Raw genomic sequence first — 16,605 nt, 5'->3', positions numbered from 1 at the left:
AAGAAGACAAAAGGTGTTGTTGTTTTTTTTTTGCATTCTAACATGTAAAAATCAGCTAGCTAATCAATCAATTCTACCTCTAAATCACTTTAAAAATGCATTCAAAAACCTACAACATTACTTAATTTATGTTTCTTAACCTGTATAATAACCAAGCTGTAGCAGCGTTGTTATTGTAAGAGCGAACACTGAGGAACTCTTTTTCTAGCGTCGTAACACATCTGCATGCTTTGGTATTAGCCATAAAAAACAACTACAGAAAGAAATAGGCTAGCTTCTACGTCAGCACCCGAATCGTGTTTGAGTTTGTAATGCACAACACTGTGATAGGACACCAATCTGTACTGACTGAAAAACATGAACAATCATATTACAATATCTGTCAAGTATTAGACCACATTGCATGTTTTGTTTGTACACAGCTAGCCAGACAGCGTATGTACTGTAGTTGTAATAATACGAATAGCGTGTTGCGTGTATCATGATTGATATATACTCCAGCTGGCCGGGGACGTTTTTTCCGGTTTATTTAGGTAAGCACTCCATTTATGTTGAAATAGCTGGGCTTCAAGTTCCACTTTTACAGCTTCGAGTCACTCTCTCAGCTTCCGTCTGCTCCAACGTCTTACTCTTCCTTCAGGCTGGCTTCTAGAAGCAGTAGTTCATCCTCCGCATATTCAGCTTCAAAAATATAAGGTTGGGAATCCTCATTTTTCAAAAAATAGTCGTCTTCGTTGTCTCTTACCGAATCGGAATTGGGCTGCTATGGAAACGGAAATAAATGAGCGGAAGAAATCACTCCCGGCAATGATTATAATGATCAGGATACGGTAAATATTGTGCATATTACATATTGTTACGAACATGTGTGTTACCACATTATATACAGACTTGCAGTGTGTATATAAAACATTGATGGGGGGGTTTGAAGTTTTTTTAGAGCAGGGGTGGCCAACGTACGATCCGGCCCGCAAACAGGTTTTATCCGGCCCGCGGGATGAGTTTGTAAAGTATAAAAATTAGCCGAAATTTTTGAATGAAAAAAACTGGTGTTCTAAATGTGATGTCGCAATAGCAATCCATTGTATCTTTGTAGATTATCCTACATACAAAAAATAAACCACATGATGTTAGTGCACCAGTCGAGGAAAATGAGCAAACTACATGAATAACATCCTGTAATTTGATTTTGATATTTTTGTATCTTGATGGATTGAAAGTTAACACCAATGAGTTGACTGATGAACATTATCGCATAATTTATTAAAAAAATATAAATAACGACAAATAAAGATAGAAGACTATTAACCGCGAGGCAGCACGGTGGGACAGGGGTTAGTGCATGTGCCTCACAGTAGTAGTTCTGAGTTCAATCCCAGGCTCGGGATCTTTCTGTGTGGAGTTTGCATGTTCTCCCTGTGACTGCGTGGGTTCCCCCCCGCGACCCCAAAAGGGACAAGCGGTTGAAAATGGATGGATGGATGGACTATTAACTGCAATGTGTAAGTGTAAAAAAAAAACTATTTTATTTCCAATTCTTAAATGCAAATCAAAAAACACATTTCGGGCCATTTTTTCGATTTTTATTTCTATTTAATGACAGTTTTTTACAGTAGGACTCCTGCTGAACAAAGATGTTATCGTTATGGTAAAAACATGCTGAACGCAAAGGAAAAGCTAAAATACTGTTTCCGATTCAATTGATCATCACAAAGATAACCACGCATTTTTTAAATTTTGGATGAACATATTTTTGATGTTTGTGTTTCTCTGGAAAAATAAAAATACATAAAAGGAAAACAGCACAAAATCCAATTTTATGGAAATATTTTAATGAAAATTAACCCTTTTTTGTTTGTTTTCAAATCTGCCATATATAGTAAAAATCGAAAAACGGCCCTAACTTTGTTTTTTGATTTACGTTTCAGAATTGGAAATAGAATGAACGGAAGGTACACAAACCGAATACTATTAACCGCAACATGTAAGTGTAAAAAAAACAAAAAAAACATTATAATTTCTACATTTGTACAGAATGTGCTTGTTCTATTTTTATACAAAGAAAACCATCTGAAGTTGTCTTTATTTTGAAGTTATCGTGCCATGAGCGCCTTGCATGGCAGCTCCCGCCATCAGTGTGTGAATGTGTGTGTGAATGGGTGAATGTGGAAATAGTGTCAAAGCGCTTTGAGTACCTTGAAGGTAGAAAAGCGCTATACAAGTATAACCCATTTATCATTTATTTATGATTTTACAAGTCCGGCCCACTTGGGAGTAGATTTTTCTCCATGTGGCCCCCGATCTTAAATGAGTTTGACACCCCTGTTTTAGAGGCTTTGTGACTTGTGTGACTCCATTAGCCGCATCATCCAAGCGTCTTTATCAACATTAAAATCCTAAAAAAAAAGACATATGTGACCTTTTCTCTCATAATGATTGTGAACGATATGCAAAATTTTAAAAAAGTGCAGTTCCCCTTTAAGGCTTTTGTACCTCATTCATCCCTTTTATCACGACTGTGCGCCAAATTCCTCTTCAGGCGGACTGGAAATGATGCTGAAGCATGTGGGCAACCTAAAAATAAAAAAAAATAGGAGTTAACCACCAGGCTAATTATTGGAGTTTACGTTTTAAGACACGTCTGAGCAACATAAAAAGAGCTGTTTTCTGAAGTCTGGAAAAGTGGAAAACAGAAAGGTGGCGCCAAAAGAAATAAGGTGACTCTTGTGTCTGCTCTGTTATTGGTCAGGTGGACCAGCAGGCAAAATCACGCCACATGTACTTTTAAGGGATTTACTCTATACATGGAATAATCTCTCATTTCCCAGCCACGGTGGGAACATAAACACAGGGGCGTTTATACAACATGTCGCCCTTCAAAGCATCCTCTCAAATCCTGTGTTGGCTCCTGTCATTTCAATCTAATCTAAGCCCTGAGAAGGAGCAAGACAAACACTAGCGGGACGGAGAGGGGGGAGGTTGATAAAGAGCCATTACCATTGTAAGGGTAAATGGGGGTGTTGTACTTTTTGTGAAGTTGGAAGATTTTATTTTCTGCCATTTAAATGTGTGATTTATAAAACAGTTATTATTTAAAATTAATGTAGCCGTGAAAGTTCAATAATAAGGTTGTTTAATCCGAATAAAGAACGTCAAAGACTACCTTCACCCCTATCAAAAATACAAAATGGTTTGTTCCACTGAGAGGGCGGCAAACGCCTCACTCAACACGGAAGTCATAACGCCATTAAAGCTTAAGCATTTTGGAACAATGATGAGGTAAAGGTGGAAGGTTAAAATATAATAACTATCTGTTGCAGCATAGGAGAAAGTTAAGTACAAGTGTTTTTTTGCGTCGCAATGCCCATGATGTGGTGCGTTCACAGACTCTCAATTAAAAGGGAATTGCGTTTTTTTTTTGTGTGTGTCTATCATTCACAATCCTTATGTAAAATATGCACAAGTTTTCTTTTTTTTTTTTTGCATTCTAACTCATAAATAAGCTCTAGCTAAAGTCAGCCAAAAATGGAGCTAATGTGAGTCGCCCTATTGCGCCTATAAAGCGCTCTAAAAACATCTAAAAGCCTCCATCATTGTTTTATATACATAATGTAAGTAAATGTGTAATGTGGTTAAAGGCACATTCATAATAACGATGTATATTTACGTATTTTGCTTATTTTATGTATACGGCGGTGTAATCATTTCACAGACGCGTCGCAACTTCCGTTTTCCCTTTAACAACCAACACTAAGCATCAAGGAGCAGTATTACTTAGTGCTAAACAAGATATACAAACTACGAACATAAAACAATCCCTTACTGTACAATGTCTGCTCTCATTGGGATGACGACTAATGGGATGTTTATATCTTCCCGTGTAGATGAAGAAATAATCATAATCCTCCTGAAGGATTAACAAAAAGTGCCTCAAACTAGAGGCTTTGACTTGTTTTTCTTGCCGTCACTGGGTTTAAGTTGAATGTCAAAATTGACCAACTTCTCGGTTTATGACGACATCCTTCCCCTTTACAAGTGAGGGGTATGACTTAGGATCTCAAATTAACTTTCACCAGCTCAGAGGCGGCGCATATTCTTACTGGCTCAACATGTCAATATAGCTGCATAAGCTAGTTAGTTTGCCACTAAAGATAGATTGTCTTTGTTAGCACTTATAATAACAATATCGCTAATGTAAATTGAGTATTATTGGCGGTTTTCAGATGTTTCTTTGGAGGGCTTTATAGGCCAATTGGTGTACTCACATTAGCTGCATTGTTAGCCACCTCTTTCTGGCCATATTTTATGACTTAGAATGCATAAAAAAAGAAAAACATGTGTTCTTGTCTTACATAGGGATTGTGAATGATATGCACAATTCCTGATAATACTATGTCATTCAGATCGTCTCTACTGTACAAGAAATACAGAAAAACTTGACAGATTTATTGTATAATCATAATTAAGTGACTACTGACAGATTATATGATTATTTAAATTCATATTCTGGCATCTTTATATTGGATTTGTTGGCATCTACAGTACAGGCCAAAAGTTTGGACACACCTCATTCAATGCGTTTTCTTTATTTTCATGACTATTTACATTGTAGATTGTCACTGAAGGCATCAAAACGACGAATGAACACATGTGGAGTTATGTACTTAACAAAAAAGGTGAAATAACTGAAAACATGTTTTATATTCTAGTTTCTTCAAAATAGCCACCCTTTGCTCTGATTACTGCTTTGCACACTCTTGGCATTCTCTCGATGAGCTTGAACAGGTAGTCAACTGAAATGGTTTAACTTCACGGGTGTCATAGTTTTGGTGCCCTCAGTGACAATCTACAATAGTCATGAAAATAAAGAAAATGCATTGAAATGAGAAGGAGTGTCCAAACTTTTGGCCTGTACGGTATATGTAAAAAAAAACATAGTATTTATTATAAATTATTATGTAGGTCAGTGGTCCCCAAACTACGGCCCGCGGGCCGGATACGCCCGCCAGATAATTCTTTATTATTATTTTTTTTAATCATAATTTTTTTTAATTGTTCTTTCTATATATACCGTATTTTTTGGACTATAAGTCACAGTTTTTTTCATAGTTTGGCCGGGGGTGCGACTTATACTCAGGAGCGACTGATGTGTGAAATTATTAACACATTATCGTAAAATATCAAATAATATTATTTAGCTCTTTCACGTAAGAGACTAGACGTATAAGATTTCATGGGATTTAGCGATTAGGAGTGACAGATTGTTTGGTAAACGTATAGCATGTTCTATATGTTATAGTTATTTGAATGACTCTTACCATAATATGTTACGTTAACATACCAGGCACGTTCTCAGTTGGTTATTTATGCGTCATATAACGTACACTTATTCAGCCTGTTGTTCACTATTCTTTATTTATTTTAAATTGCCTTTCAAATGTCTATTCTTGGTGTTGGCTTTTATCAAATAAATTTCCCCCAAAAATGCGACTTATACTCCGAAAAATACGGTGTGTGTGTGTATATATATATATATATATATATATATATATATATATATATATACACAGGTGTGTATATATATATATATATATATATATATATATACACACATACATACATTTTGTACCGCTTGTCCCTTGCCCCGGCCAATTTTTTTTTAACCCAATGCAGCCCCCGAGTCAAAAAAATTGGGGACCCCTGATTTAGGTGGTTAATCCATCTTTAATAAGTCAAAAACCTATTTAAGGTTTTACATGTGTCTAAAAAAAACTGGTTTCAACCAAATCAATGCCACAATTTGTTTTTTTAGTGCTTGTAAACATATTAAGTGGGTGTGTATGGGGGGCCCAGATATTGGTGCTACTCCCCTGGCCATGACTCACACATCATGCCATTACACTTCATTTCACATATCACAGTGAACAGACACAGATGATGATGATGATAAACTTTTTACAAAAGATTAAGTAATAAGCAGCACGTTTTGCTCCAGCTTTCTAAATTAAAAAAAATAATAATTTTGTCCCTATTAGTGACATTTTGACAGGAACACTTCAACATTTCATGCTCTAGTGATGTGATATCTCAGTAACTCATAATAATGCCAGATTACAGTTTAATGTTAAATAACACATTTTGATTTTAAATCACATGTCAATTGTAAACAATAGCAAACTGGAAATTATGAATTATGATTTTTATATCGGTAACTAAAATCAAGTTTATATATAGTTGATCGTATTAATAAGAGCAAAGAGGAAAATGTACACTTTACCTTAATCTGTTGTATTTCTTAATCTCCCCGGTTCTTCTTTGCCACTCTCCACAGTGTTGACCTTTCCAAAGGTAAAATTCTTCAGTTGAAAGAAAGTGTTTCTGCTAAAAGAAAAAACGCCCCAAACGATGGAAAAGTCCATCTGAACAGTTCTTTCGGTGATTTAGGGCGGAGTGAATTCTCTCTAACTTGCCTCTTAAATTCCAGCGAACGAGGAAGTTAGAGATGCGGTACCATAAATGACCGCTGGATGGCGACTCTGAACAGAGATCCAACCCAATCCAACTTTATTTGTGGAGCACTTTTTAAAAATTCTAATGGATCAAAGTAATGTACAAAATGATGAATAAAAAACATAATAAAAGGCACAGAAACAAAAACCTAAAATGAAATAAAAATATGTGGATAAAAGAAAATGAACTGGATTAAAATAATAACCACTATAAAAACAAATAAGATTGACTCAATAAATAGCTCAGCTAAAACCAAATAAAACACTATAAAAGTAAAAATTTCATCAACATCTTAAAAAAGTGCCTTGCTCACTTACTACTTCCGGGACATATCAAGAAGACTTTGAACAGATGTGTGCATGCTTAACACATGGTGTATTCTCTCATTTATTAGCTATCATACAGTATCAGTCGATATAGTCACTTGTATAAGACAAAACTTAGTAGTTACAATATTTTGAAACACATATTGATGCACACACTTAACTGTCTACTCATTCAGCAGCCTGGTGTAATATATAAATCGTTGGTAAAAGCGGATGATGAAACCTAATTAATATATCAAAACATCTATCTCATACTGCATGTCGTTCTGATTTGTTCTGCACAGGCAATTTCAGTATGATAGAATGTATTTGGTCTTAATGTATACAGTGAGTGATTTTGCAGGAGTACAATATATACATTTGCAAAACTTTAGTTGAGCACATGGGTCAGTTTAGAGCAAGGGTGTGAAAGCGCGGCCCGGGGGCCATTTTGCATATTGCAAAAATAATATCAATGCATTAATAATGAGATATATTATTAGATATTGCACAAATGTGCTTTCCTCGCCTGCAGTCACACTCTGCAGTCAAGATCAGCGTTCATTTTGTTATACAGCTCATAAATAACATTGACTGTGGCAGAGAAGTTGATCAGGAATTTTTTTACTTTCTCCAGACATTCTTCTTCCTTGACATCCCGGCCTTTGGAGAGCGCCTTCAGGAAGTCCGACTTGTACGGAGCGGCAAAGAGAGCTGCCTAAAAGCAAAATAAGGTAAATTCAGCAACACTACAACAGACCCTCTATTCATTTTCCATATGGGTTTGACTTTAAACACCGCCACAGTAGATCTAAAAATACAATAATCATCATGTGATTGAAGTGTAGAATGTCAACTTTAATTGAAAAGGTTGCACAAAACTATTGGATGGCATTTGATATGTAGAAATTATAAACAGGTTTATGCAGTATTCCTGTTTTGATTAATTCAAAAGTATTTGTAGACCGATACATGGCGTCAAATGTTGTCTTTTTTATTTATCTCTCGTTTATCTCTGTTATTTAGTTCCAGACATGACCGCAATTATTAAATTTATTCGAAGTAGGAATCATTAATTATAAATCAAATATTTTCATAGCTTGAATATAAAAAAACTGTTTACGACCTTGCCCTGTGATGAGGTGGTGACTTGTCCATGGTGTACGCCGCCTTTCGCCCGAATGCAGCTGAGATAGGCTCCAGCAACAACCGCGACCCCGAAAGGGACAAGCGGTAGAAAATGGATGGATGGATGTTTACGACCTTCTAAATACATTTTTCAACATTATAAGAGCCCCATAGACATGAAATTACACTCTCTTTAATCCAATATATTCATGCTGTCTGAGGCTGAGCCAATCAGTGGCCATGATACTAAAGAGCGTGACCAAATAGGTTTGGTCAAATCCAGTGGCCAATACTACTGTCGTGTTTGTGCTTTTTGTTTTTTTTACCCATTTGTTAGCTTAAAAATGCATATTTTAGGGCAAAAATGCTGTAGAATCTGCTTAAAAAAAATCAACAATGTGGGAAAGCCACAATATTTAAAGCACGGTGTGGTAAAGGACAACTGTACTAAAAAAAACATGGTTTATGTTTCCAATTATTTCCATTGTTAAATAATTTTGCATAAAATGCATGTAATATTATAGGGATGGGCGATGTGGCCTGAAATCTATACCGTAATACAGGGGTCACCAACGCGGTGCCCGCGGGCACCAGGTCGCCCGTAAGGACCAGATGAGTAGCTCGCTGGCCTGTTCTAAAAATAGCTCAAATAGCAGCACTTACCAGTGAGCTGCCTCTATTTTTAAAATTGTATTTATTTACTAGCAAGCTGGTCTCGCTTTGCTCGACATTTTTAATTCTAAGAGAGACAAAACTAAAATAGAATTTGAAAATCCAAGAAAATATTTTAAAGACTTGGTCTTCACTAACTGACAAAGAAACAGATAACAGATTTGGTGTCCAGTTCAAAGTGTGACATGATTTATTTAAAAATTTGAGAGTTGACTTTTGTATTTTACATGAGTTATTATTTGTACAAACATGGTGCAAAGTAATTCATGATTTGTTAAAAAATGTTAGTGGCTAGCTAGTTAAAATGGGATATTGTGATTTCACAAGACTGTCTTAGAAGTGATCATTTGAAAATGTTCAATTTGAAAAATGTGCACTTAGAGAAAATATAAAAATAAAGTGTTGCATATTGATATTTATCTGTTTCTATATATATTTATTGTGAGAAATCATTAAGATGATCAGTGTTTCCACAAAGATAAATATAATTAATTATGAATAATAACATAGAGTTAAAGGTAAATTGAGCAAATTGGCTATCTCTGGCAATTTATTTAAGTGTGTATCAAACTAGTAGCCCCTGCGATGAGGTGGCGACTTGTCCAGGGTGTACCCCGCCTTCCGTCCGATTGTAGCTGAAATAGGCTCCAGCGCCCCCCGCGACCCCAAAGGGAATAAGCGGTAGAAAATGGATGGATGGAAACTGGTAGCCCTTCGCATTAATCAGTACCCAAGAAGTAGCTCTTGGTTTCAAAAAGGTTGGTGACCCCTGCCGTAATACTTATTGCATTCTCCTGCAATAATGATATACATCACGATTTATTATTCAGTATATAAATGATTATAGAACAATTTCGAAACATATTACAAAGGCTCCTAATTTAGCTGCCGATGTATGTGGTAACATATTCCCTCATTTTCGGTTGTATCATTCTCTCAAAGCTATTTATAATCTCCTTGATAATTTACTGTTAACAATTACCGTATTTTTCTGACTATAAGTCGCAGTTTTTTTCATAGTTTGGCCGGGAGTGCGACTTATACTCAGGAGCGACTTATGTGTGAAATTATTAACACATTACCATAAAATATCAAATAATATTATTTAGCTCATTCACGTAAGAGACTAGACGCATACGATTTCATCGGATTTAGTGATTAGGAGTGACAGATTGTTTGGTAAACGTATAGCATGTTCTATATGTTATAATTATTTGAATGACTCTTACCATAATATGTTATGTTAACATACCAGGCACGTTCTCAGTTGGTTATTTATGCGTCATATAACGCACACTTATTCAGCCTGTTGTTCACTATTCTTTATTTATTTTAAATTGCCTTTCAAATGTCTATTCTTGGTGTTGGGTTTTATCAAAAAAATGCGACTTATACTCCAGTGCGACTTATACATGTTTTTTTCCTTCTTTATTATGCATTTTCGGCCGGTGCGACTTATACTCCGGAGCGACTTATACTCCGAAAAATACGGTAGTTACTTTCTGTTGTAACACGGCTCCATCTACACATCTGTTATGAAGTAATACGCACTTTTTCTACTCTGGTTTGGATATTTTACATTAGTTTTGGGCTATACTACAAATTTAGATATCGATCCAATATCAAGTAATTACAGGGCAGTATTGGTCACAACAATGTTCATACTTAACATTTTTAGGGTCCTTTAATGATTCCAGTTTTGATCACAACTGTAATCCGACAAAAACACAGGATGGCCGTGTAACAATATAAACTATATAATGTCTTTATTCCCTTTTATTACATTCAAAATGTATAATAAAGTTAATAGTGAAAAGTAACTGAACAAGATGTCTAACTTTGTAAACCACAACGACAAAAATCTGTTTTGTGAAAATCAAAAACAGCTTTTGGTACTACCGTCATATCGTGATAATGCTGTTGACGACACATTCTAGCTGCGTTCCGCAAATTTGACGACGACAAGCAAACGACGTGTCCTCAGTGTAATGTAGCGTCTTCGCTAGCAACAGCCCTCCACAGTATATCATTTCTTTATTCCCTTTTATTACATTCAAAATGTATAATAAAGTTACCGTATTTTTCGGACTATAAGTCGCTCCGGAGTATAAGTCGCACCGGCCGAAAATGCATAATAAAGAAGGAAAAAAACATATAAGTCGCACTGGAGTATAAGTCGCATTTTTTGGAGAAATGTATTTGATAAAACCCAACACCAACAATAGACATTTGAAAGACAATTTAAAATAAATAAAGAATAGTGAACAACAGGCTGAATAAGTGTACGTTATATGACGCATAAATAACCAACTGAGAACGTGCCTGGTATGTTAACGTAACATACTATGGTAAGAGTCATTCAAATAACTATAACATATAGAACATGCTATACGTTTACCAAACAATCTGTCACTCCTAATCGCTAAATCCCATGAAATCTTATACGTCTAGTCTCTTACGTGAATGAGCTAAATAATATTATTTGATATTTTACAGTAATGTGTTAATAATTTCACACATAAGTCGCACCTGAGTATAAGTTGCACCCCCGGCGGCCAAACTATGAAAAAAACTGCGACTTATAGTCCGGAAAATACGGTAATAGTGAAAAATAACTGAACAAAATGTCTAAGTTTGTAAACATCCATCCATCCATTTTCTACCGGTTGTCCCTTTTGGGGTCACGGGGGGGGAGGTGCTGGAGCCTATCTCAGCTGCATTCGGACGGAAGGCAGGGTACACCCTGGACAAGTCGCCAGCTCTTAGCAGGGCCAACACAGATAGACGAACAACAACAATAATGACAAAAATATCCATCCATCCATCCATTTTCTACCGGTTGTCCCATTTGGGGTCGCGGGGGGGGGGGTGCTGGAGCCTATCTCAGCTGCATTCGGACGGAAGGCGGTGTACACCCTGGACAAGTCGCCAGCTCATCGCAGGGCCAACACAGATAAACGGACAACAACAATAATGACAAAAATATATTTTGTGAATATCTAAAACAGCTTTTGATACAACCGTCATATAGTGATAATGCTGTTGATGACACATTCTAATTGTGTTCCGCAAATTTGACGGCGACAAGCAAACGACGTGTCCTCAAGGGAATGTAGCGTCTTCGCTAGCAACAACCCTCCACAGTGCGAAGCCACTTCTAAGTGCGCAATCCTCGCCTATGTATGGGCAAATTAACGACGTTTCTTACAAGTATCATTATCACTGGAGCATGAGGAATAGCTAAACATGCTACACTACACACCGTAGGAGGATACAATACTAACCGGATTGATACAAATATCGACAGTAACGATACCAAGTATAATCAGTGTTTGGTCAGTGATTAGATCCATTTTTATATTATTTGTATCATTATAAAGTGTGGGAACTCACCCTGAAAAGCTGCTGAACCCACCAGCTGTGGTATCGCTTCAGAGTCAACTCATACGCTTTGGTCACGTTGGCTCGAATGAGGTTTGGGTTGTTTTCATCTTTTTCACCATCAAGCAGGCTCTGCAGGAACACTTGGATAAAGCGAAGACCCCTTGGCACAGGCGAGGGGATCATGAGTACAGACTTCATTCAAACCATCAAAATAGACCTTTCTAAAACCTTTTCAGCCACATGAGTGCCAATGTGGCTCCGACGTTGGGCCACTGCGATCCATGCATGTCCTTCTCCACCTCCAGGATTTGCTGAAGGGTCCTGAAGCGTCCTGGATTGGTGTCATAGACCGCCTTGATTTTCTAAAGAACATACGTTTTAACACAACACAGGAAGTCTTTCAAACTTCAAAAGAAATGTCAATCCATACGAGAAAAGTGTATAGCGGCACTTACTGTAACATTCCCTAATATGTCGGCTTTGATGGGAGCAAAGATTGTCGGGCCAAGGCAGTCTGGGAACACATTTGATCCATAACTTTAGAGAGCTTGTATGATAGATAGATAATTGTTCAGGATCATTGTTTTATTTATTTTGAACATGCTTAACAAATGAATTCTACTCTTTTTCTATAACTAGTCATTCACTGATAGTTTACTTCCTTTGTTTTAATGTTACCATTTTATAATGGGAGAGAAAGGAGTTGACAAAGTGTAAAATGCTATAATACTAATACAAATAATAAAATAACACTAATAAAATCATTGAGTAAGTAAAATTGTAGTATATCAATGATCAAATAATGATGTATGAATTAAAGGGTTTTTGCCCTAAGGTGGAAAAAACCCATATATTATACAAACTTATAAGAATACATAGTAGATTGTAAATACTAATGTAGTATTGGTATTTTTAGTTTATTTATCCATTTATATACTTGAAAATGCCTAATTTAGGTCCAAAGTACTCGGACCGTGATGTGGCGATGGATGACTCTAAATGGAAAATCAGTTTTACGAACTGTGACTGAACTGCCAGCTTAATTATTACCCTCTATGGCACAGGTGTCAAACTCAAGGCCCGGGGGCCAGATCTGGCCCGTCACATCATTGTATATGGCCCGCGAACGCCTATGAAAATAAGCATCAATGAAGTACCTGATCTTTTTGTACTAAATGTCTTGTTCTTTCCATTTTGACAAAAAATATATATATATATATATATATGCACTGCATGAAATTCTGTGATGAGGTGGCGACTTGTGCAGGGTGTACCCGCCTTCCGCCCATGTGCAGCTGAGATGGGCTCCGGTACCCCCCGCGACCCCAAAAGGGACAAGCGGTAAAAAAATGGATGGACTGCATGAAATTGCATACATTTTAAAATGTTAATATTATGCAATATTGCAACAAATAATACATTACCAAAGTTTCCACACATTTTTATTTGTTAAAATAAAAATCAATATCTGCTTGACTTATGGTTTCAAAGCAAGTTATCCGTAAAATTGTACACTGTAAAAAGGACAATAGATATTATGTTAAAATTACTATGTTTGTTTACAGCACATTCAATGGAAAACTGTAAATTTAAAAAAACTCTACCACTGTTTTTATTATAAAAAGTTGCCGACTACCCCTTTTTACTGTAAAATCTACGGTTGTTGTTACTGTAAATGGAAAAATGATACCACGTTTATTTTACAGTAACAAACTGGCAGCTCAGTTGCCAGAATTAGAAAATAACAGTGGTACTGTTTTTCTATTTACAGTAATATGTTGAACAAACTACCTTAAATTTTACAGTAAGATTCTGGCAACTAAGCTGCCAGTATTTTACAGTAGAATAACTGTGGTACCATTTTAAAATGGTAAATAAACAGTGGGTACTGTTTTCCATCTACTGTAATATAATGTTTTAAAACATCTGTAGATTTTGCATTAAAAAAATGGTGACCTGAATTTTAATGTGAAATATACAGATGTTTTCTTTTTTTACAGTGTACGTAAAAAAATATATTTGACAATAAAATGCATAGGCAAATTCGTAAATGATTCTCTGTTAAAAGCGGCCCTCTAATGGCAGCCATGACTGCGATGTGGCCCTCAATGAAAACAAGTTTGACACCCCTGCTCTATGGTCATCATTTTTACAGAGTATAACTGTAAATGGAAAGGCATTACCACTTTTATTTTTAGGGTAAAATTCTGGTGACTGGGTAGCCATTTTTTTTACCGTAAAATCTACGGTCGTCATTTTTACAGTGCATTACTTACACCAAAAAAAACTCACAGCTTTTATTTTTAGGGTAAAAGAGCTGCCATTTTTTTTTAACCTTAAAATCTACTCTTGTTGTTTTTACAGTGTATTACTGAAAATGGATAAACTATAGCACTTTGATTTTTACGGTACAATTCTGGCTCCTCAGTTGCCAGTTTTTTTAAACGTAAGCTCTATGGCTGTTGTTTTTACAGTATATTACTGTGAAGCAAAAAACGGTACCAATTTTTGGAGGGTAAAATAAAGGTGTCTGAGCTGCTATTTTTTTTAACTGTAATATCCCGAGAGGGACAAGCGGTTGAAAATGGATGGATGGATGGATGGCTCTACAGTCATTTTTACTGGACATGACTATAGATAGAAAACAATACAGTACCACTTATATTTTTACAGTAAATTTATGTTAACTGAGCTGACAGGTTTTTTTTGTTTTTGGTTTTTTTTTGCTGTAAAATCTATGTTTTTTTTACAGTGCATTACTGTTATGAATGTTACCATTTTTATTTTTAGGGTAAAATTTAGATGACTGAGACACCTTTTTTTTTTTACATTATAATGCGAGGTCATTTTTTTTAAATAAGCATTACTTTAAATGGAAAAACAGAACCTCTACTTCACTGTCTGTTTTGACCGCCTCATTAGCACAGTATTATCAGTAGGTGTTTTTTTAATTAGGCAACTAGACAGGGGGAGTATTTGATGTCAGTAAAGTGAACAATGAGATATGTGGACCCCACGTGACTTCCACTTGACCCACGGAAAGACTTCAGGCCCTTCCTGCTCATGACATCTCTTTTCTTCTGCATTGGAGGCATTTTACTGCACAGGATCCATATTATAAGTGGACGCGTGGCAAAGGAACGTGTAAAAAATGTGCAATTTGCCATGACAAGAGCACAAAAAGGGCTGCCAAACAAAAGGGAAAGTCCAACGCATTGCCAGTCACATCATCATTTTACGGCCGAGCGGGCCTGTAATGTGTCACGGCCAAGAGATTTCTAGGGCAGGAAAAAACAATGGGGGACAAGGAGAAAAGCGTTTAATATGGACATCAGATTTGGTTCCTCTAAAAGGTTTCACATGGCAATAACCTTTGGCATATTAATACAGAATGAAGTGGCACAAAGATGCCCTGGCACTGGTGAATGGGCAAGCGGAACACAACACCGTACTAATCAATTTTCTTCAAATCCAGGGCAGTCTATTAAATTATGCATGATAAAACAATGGGGGGGCTGTCTGGTGAAGTAGGTGATCTAAAGTGTTTAGCATTAGATCAAAGCATGTCTATTTAGAAAGGGCTTGACAAGCAATTAGAAAACATGTAATTCATTGCTATTACACCGGTCAGAGGCACTTGAATGGGGAAAAAATACATGGCACGCATGTTTGATATTACAGTATTACTATTCTCATATTCAGACATTAAAGCATACTTGTTATAATACTCTACTTTGCACAACAGGTTTGCAAGGAGGCATTACTCACCAAAGAAAGGAGGAAGATATGACACAGCCTCAAGAAAAGGCCTGGTTTCCACTTGTCTGTCAGCTGGCAGTGGCCGGAACTGGTGCTCCAGTAGCAGAGCCATGGCTTCTTCTTCTTGTCTTCAACAGTATTTGACTCCACTCAGAGGTGATGCTGACAGACTGTTACACTTAGAATGACCTCCAGTAGACTGGCTGACACACAGTCAAAGCGGACACACACACACACGCACACGGGCGCGTGCGCACACACACTCACCTGACAACTGATAACACCAACAATAGTCAAGTCTTATTGTGAAAACCACATTACAAATTCTACTGCTTGAATGATTCATACAGTTTGAGTGGGCCCACATCACATGTTGATGTATACGGTAGGCCTACAGTACACAGCAGCTTCCACCGTGTTTATTTACTATATTGCGTATTACCGCTGATAAAGTGATGTGTCAGCACTTTTGGTTGTCTGGGCTATTGTAGCCCTGAGCAAAATGTTGTACGTGGCCCTATTTCAGTCTTGAGAATTTCTAGGGTGCCACCAGATATTGACAATATAAACAGTACACAAAACTGTACATTTTAATAGACATGAACTTGAATATACAGTATTATACAAAAAATGGTTCTGTTGATATATTGATGCTCAGCTATGCCAAGTGCCCAATATTATATTTTCAAAATCAATACAATATGTATTTTTAGGGCTGTTAAACAATTAAAACATTTAATCCAGATTATTTGCATTTTTCCATGGATAATATAATGGTACAGTGGGAGAAGGAAACGGCCTGGAGGCAGGGACGTCGTTAGCTTGTAGCGTGTTTATTAAAATATAT

General features: G+C 36.5%; 2 protein-coding genes across 5 annotated transcripts in view; both read right to left on the bottom strand.

The window, feature by feature from the left end:
* trpv4 (transient receptor potential cation channel, subfamily V, member 4) overlaps positions 1 to 6,395 on the bottom strand; it is a 38,799-nt gene extending 32,404 nt beyond the window's left edge. For all 3 annotated transcript variants that reach the window (XR_012050746.1, XM_061986391.1, XM_061986393.1), the window contains exons 1-2: positions 6,278 to 6,395; positions 2,494 to 2,574 (exon numbers count right to left, since the gene is read on the bottom strand). Coding sequence is in view for 2 of the 3 variants with exons in the window: in XM_061986391.1 (XP_061842375.1) it covers positions 2,494 to 2,502 (9 nt within the window). In the remaining variant the exon portion in view is untranslated. The remainder of the gene's footprint in view (positions 1 to 2,493; positions 2,575 to 6,277) is intronic.
* A 352-nt stretch (positions 6,396 to 6,747) lies between these two features.
* gltpa (glycolipid transfer protein a) lies at positions 6,748 to 16,078 on the bottom strand. Of its 2 annotated transcripts, none has more exons than XM_061986399.1 (5): positions 15,768 to 16,078; positions 12,455 to 12,513; positions 12,228 to 12,361; positions 12,009 to 12,159; positions 6,748 to 7,533 (listed from the first exon to the last, which is right to left on the bottom strand). In XM_061986399.1, the coding sequence occupies exons 1-5, from the start codon at positions 15,868 to 15,870 to the stop codon at positions 7,351 to 7,353; spliced, it is 630 nt and encodes a 209-aa protein (XP_061842383.1). In that variant the 5' UTR covers positions 15,871 to 16,078; the 3' UTR covers positions 6,748 to 7,350. The 2 variants fall into 2 exon arrangements, with proteins under 2 accessions (XP_061842383.1, XP_061842382.1); XM_061986398.1 differs by lacking the exon at positions 15,768 to 16,078 and adding an exon at positions 15,037 to 15,251.
* Between the last annotated feature and the right edge of the window lie 527 nt (positions 16,079 to 16,605).

Source organism: Nerophis lumbriciformis, linkage group LG12 (genome assembly GCF_033978685.3).
Source record: "Nerophis lumbriciformis linkage group LG12, RoL_Nlum_v2.1, whole genome shotgun sequence".
In the NCBI taxonomy this organism is placed as follows: domain Eukaryota; kingdom Metazoa; phylum Chordata; class Actinopteri; order Syngnathiformes; family Syngnathidae; genus Nerophis; species Nerophis lumbriciformis.
The sequence above is the reverse complement of the archived record's forward strand: the minus strand, read 5'-3'. Positions and strand labels throughout refer to the sequence as shown.

Coding starts and splice junctions, on each gene's coding strand:
- gltpa (XM_061986398.1), bottom strand. CDS start 15,166: ATGGCAAATTGCACATTTTTTACACGTTCCTTTGCCACGCGTCCACTT. Junction 12,514..15,036: donor GAAGGGCCTGAAGTCTTTCC/GTGGGTCAAGTG, acceptor ATGTGTTCCCAG/ACTGCCTTGGCCCGACAATC. Junction 12,160..12,227: donor GCACTCATGTGGCTGAAAAG/GTTTTAGAAAGG, acceptor GCCTGTGCCAAG/GGGTCTTCGCTTTATCCAAG.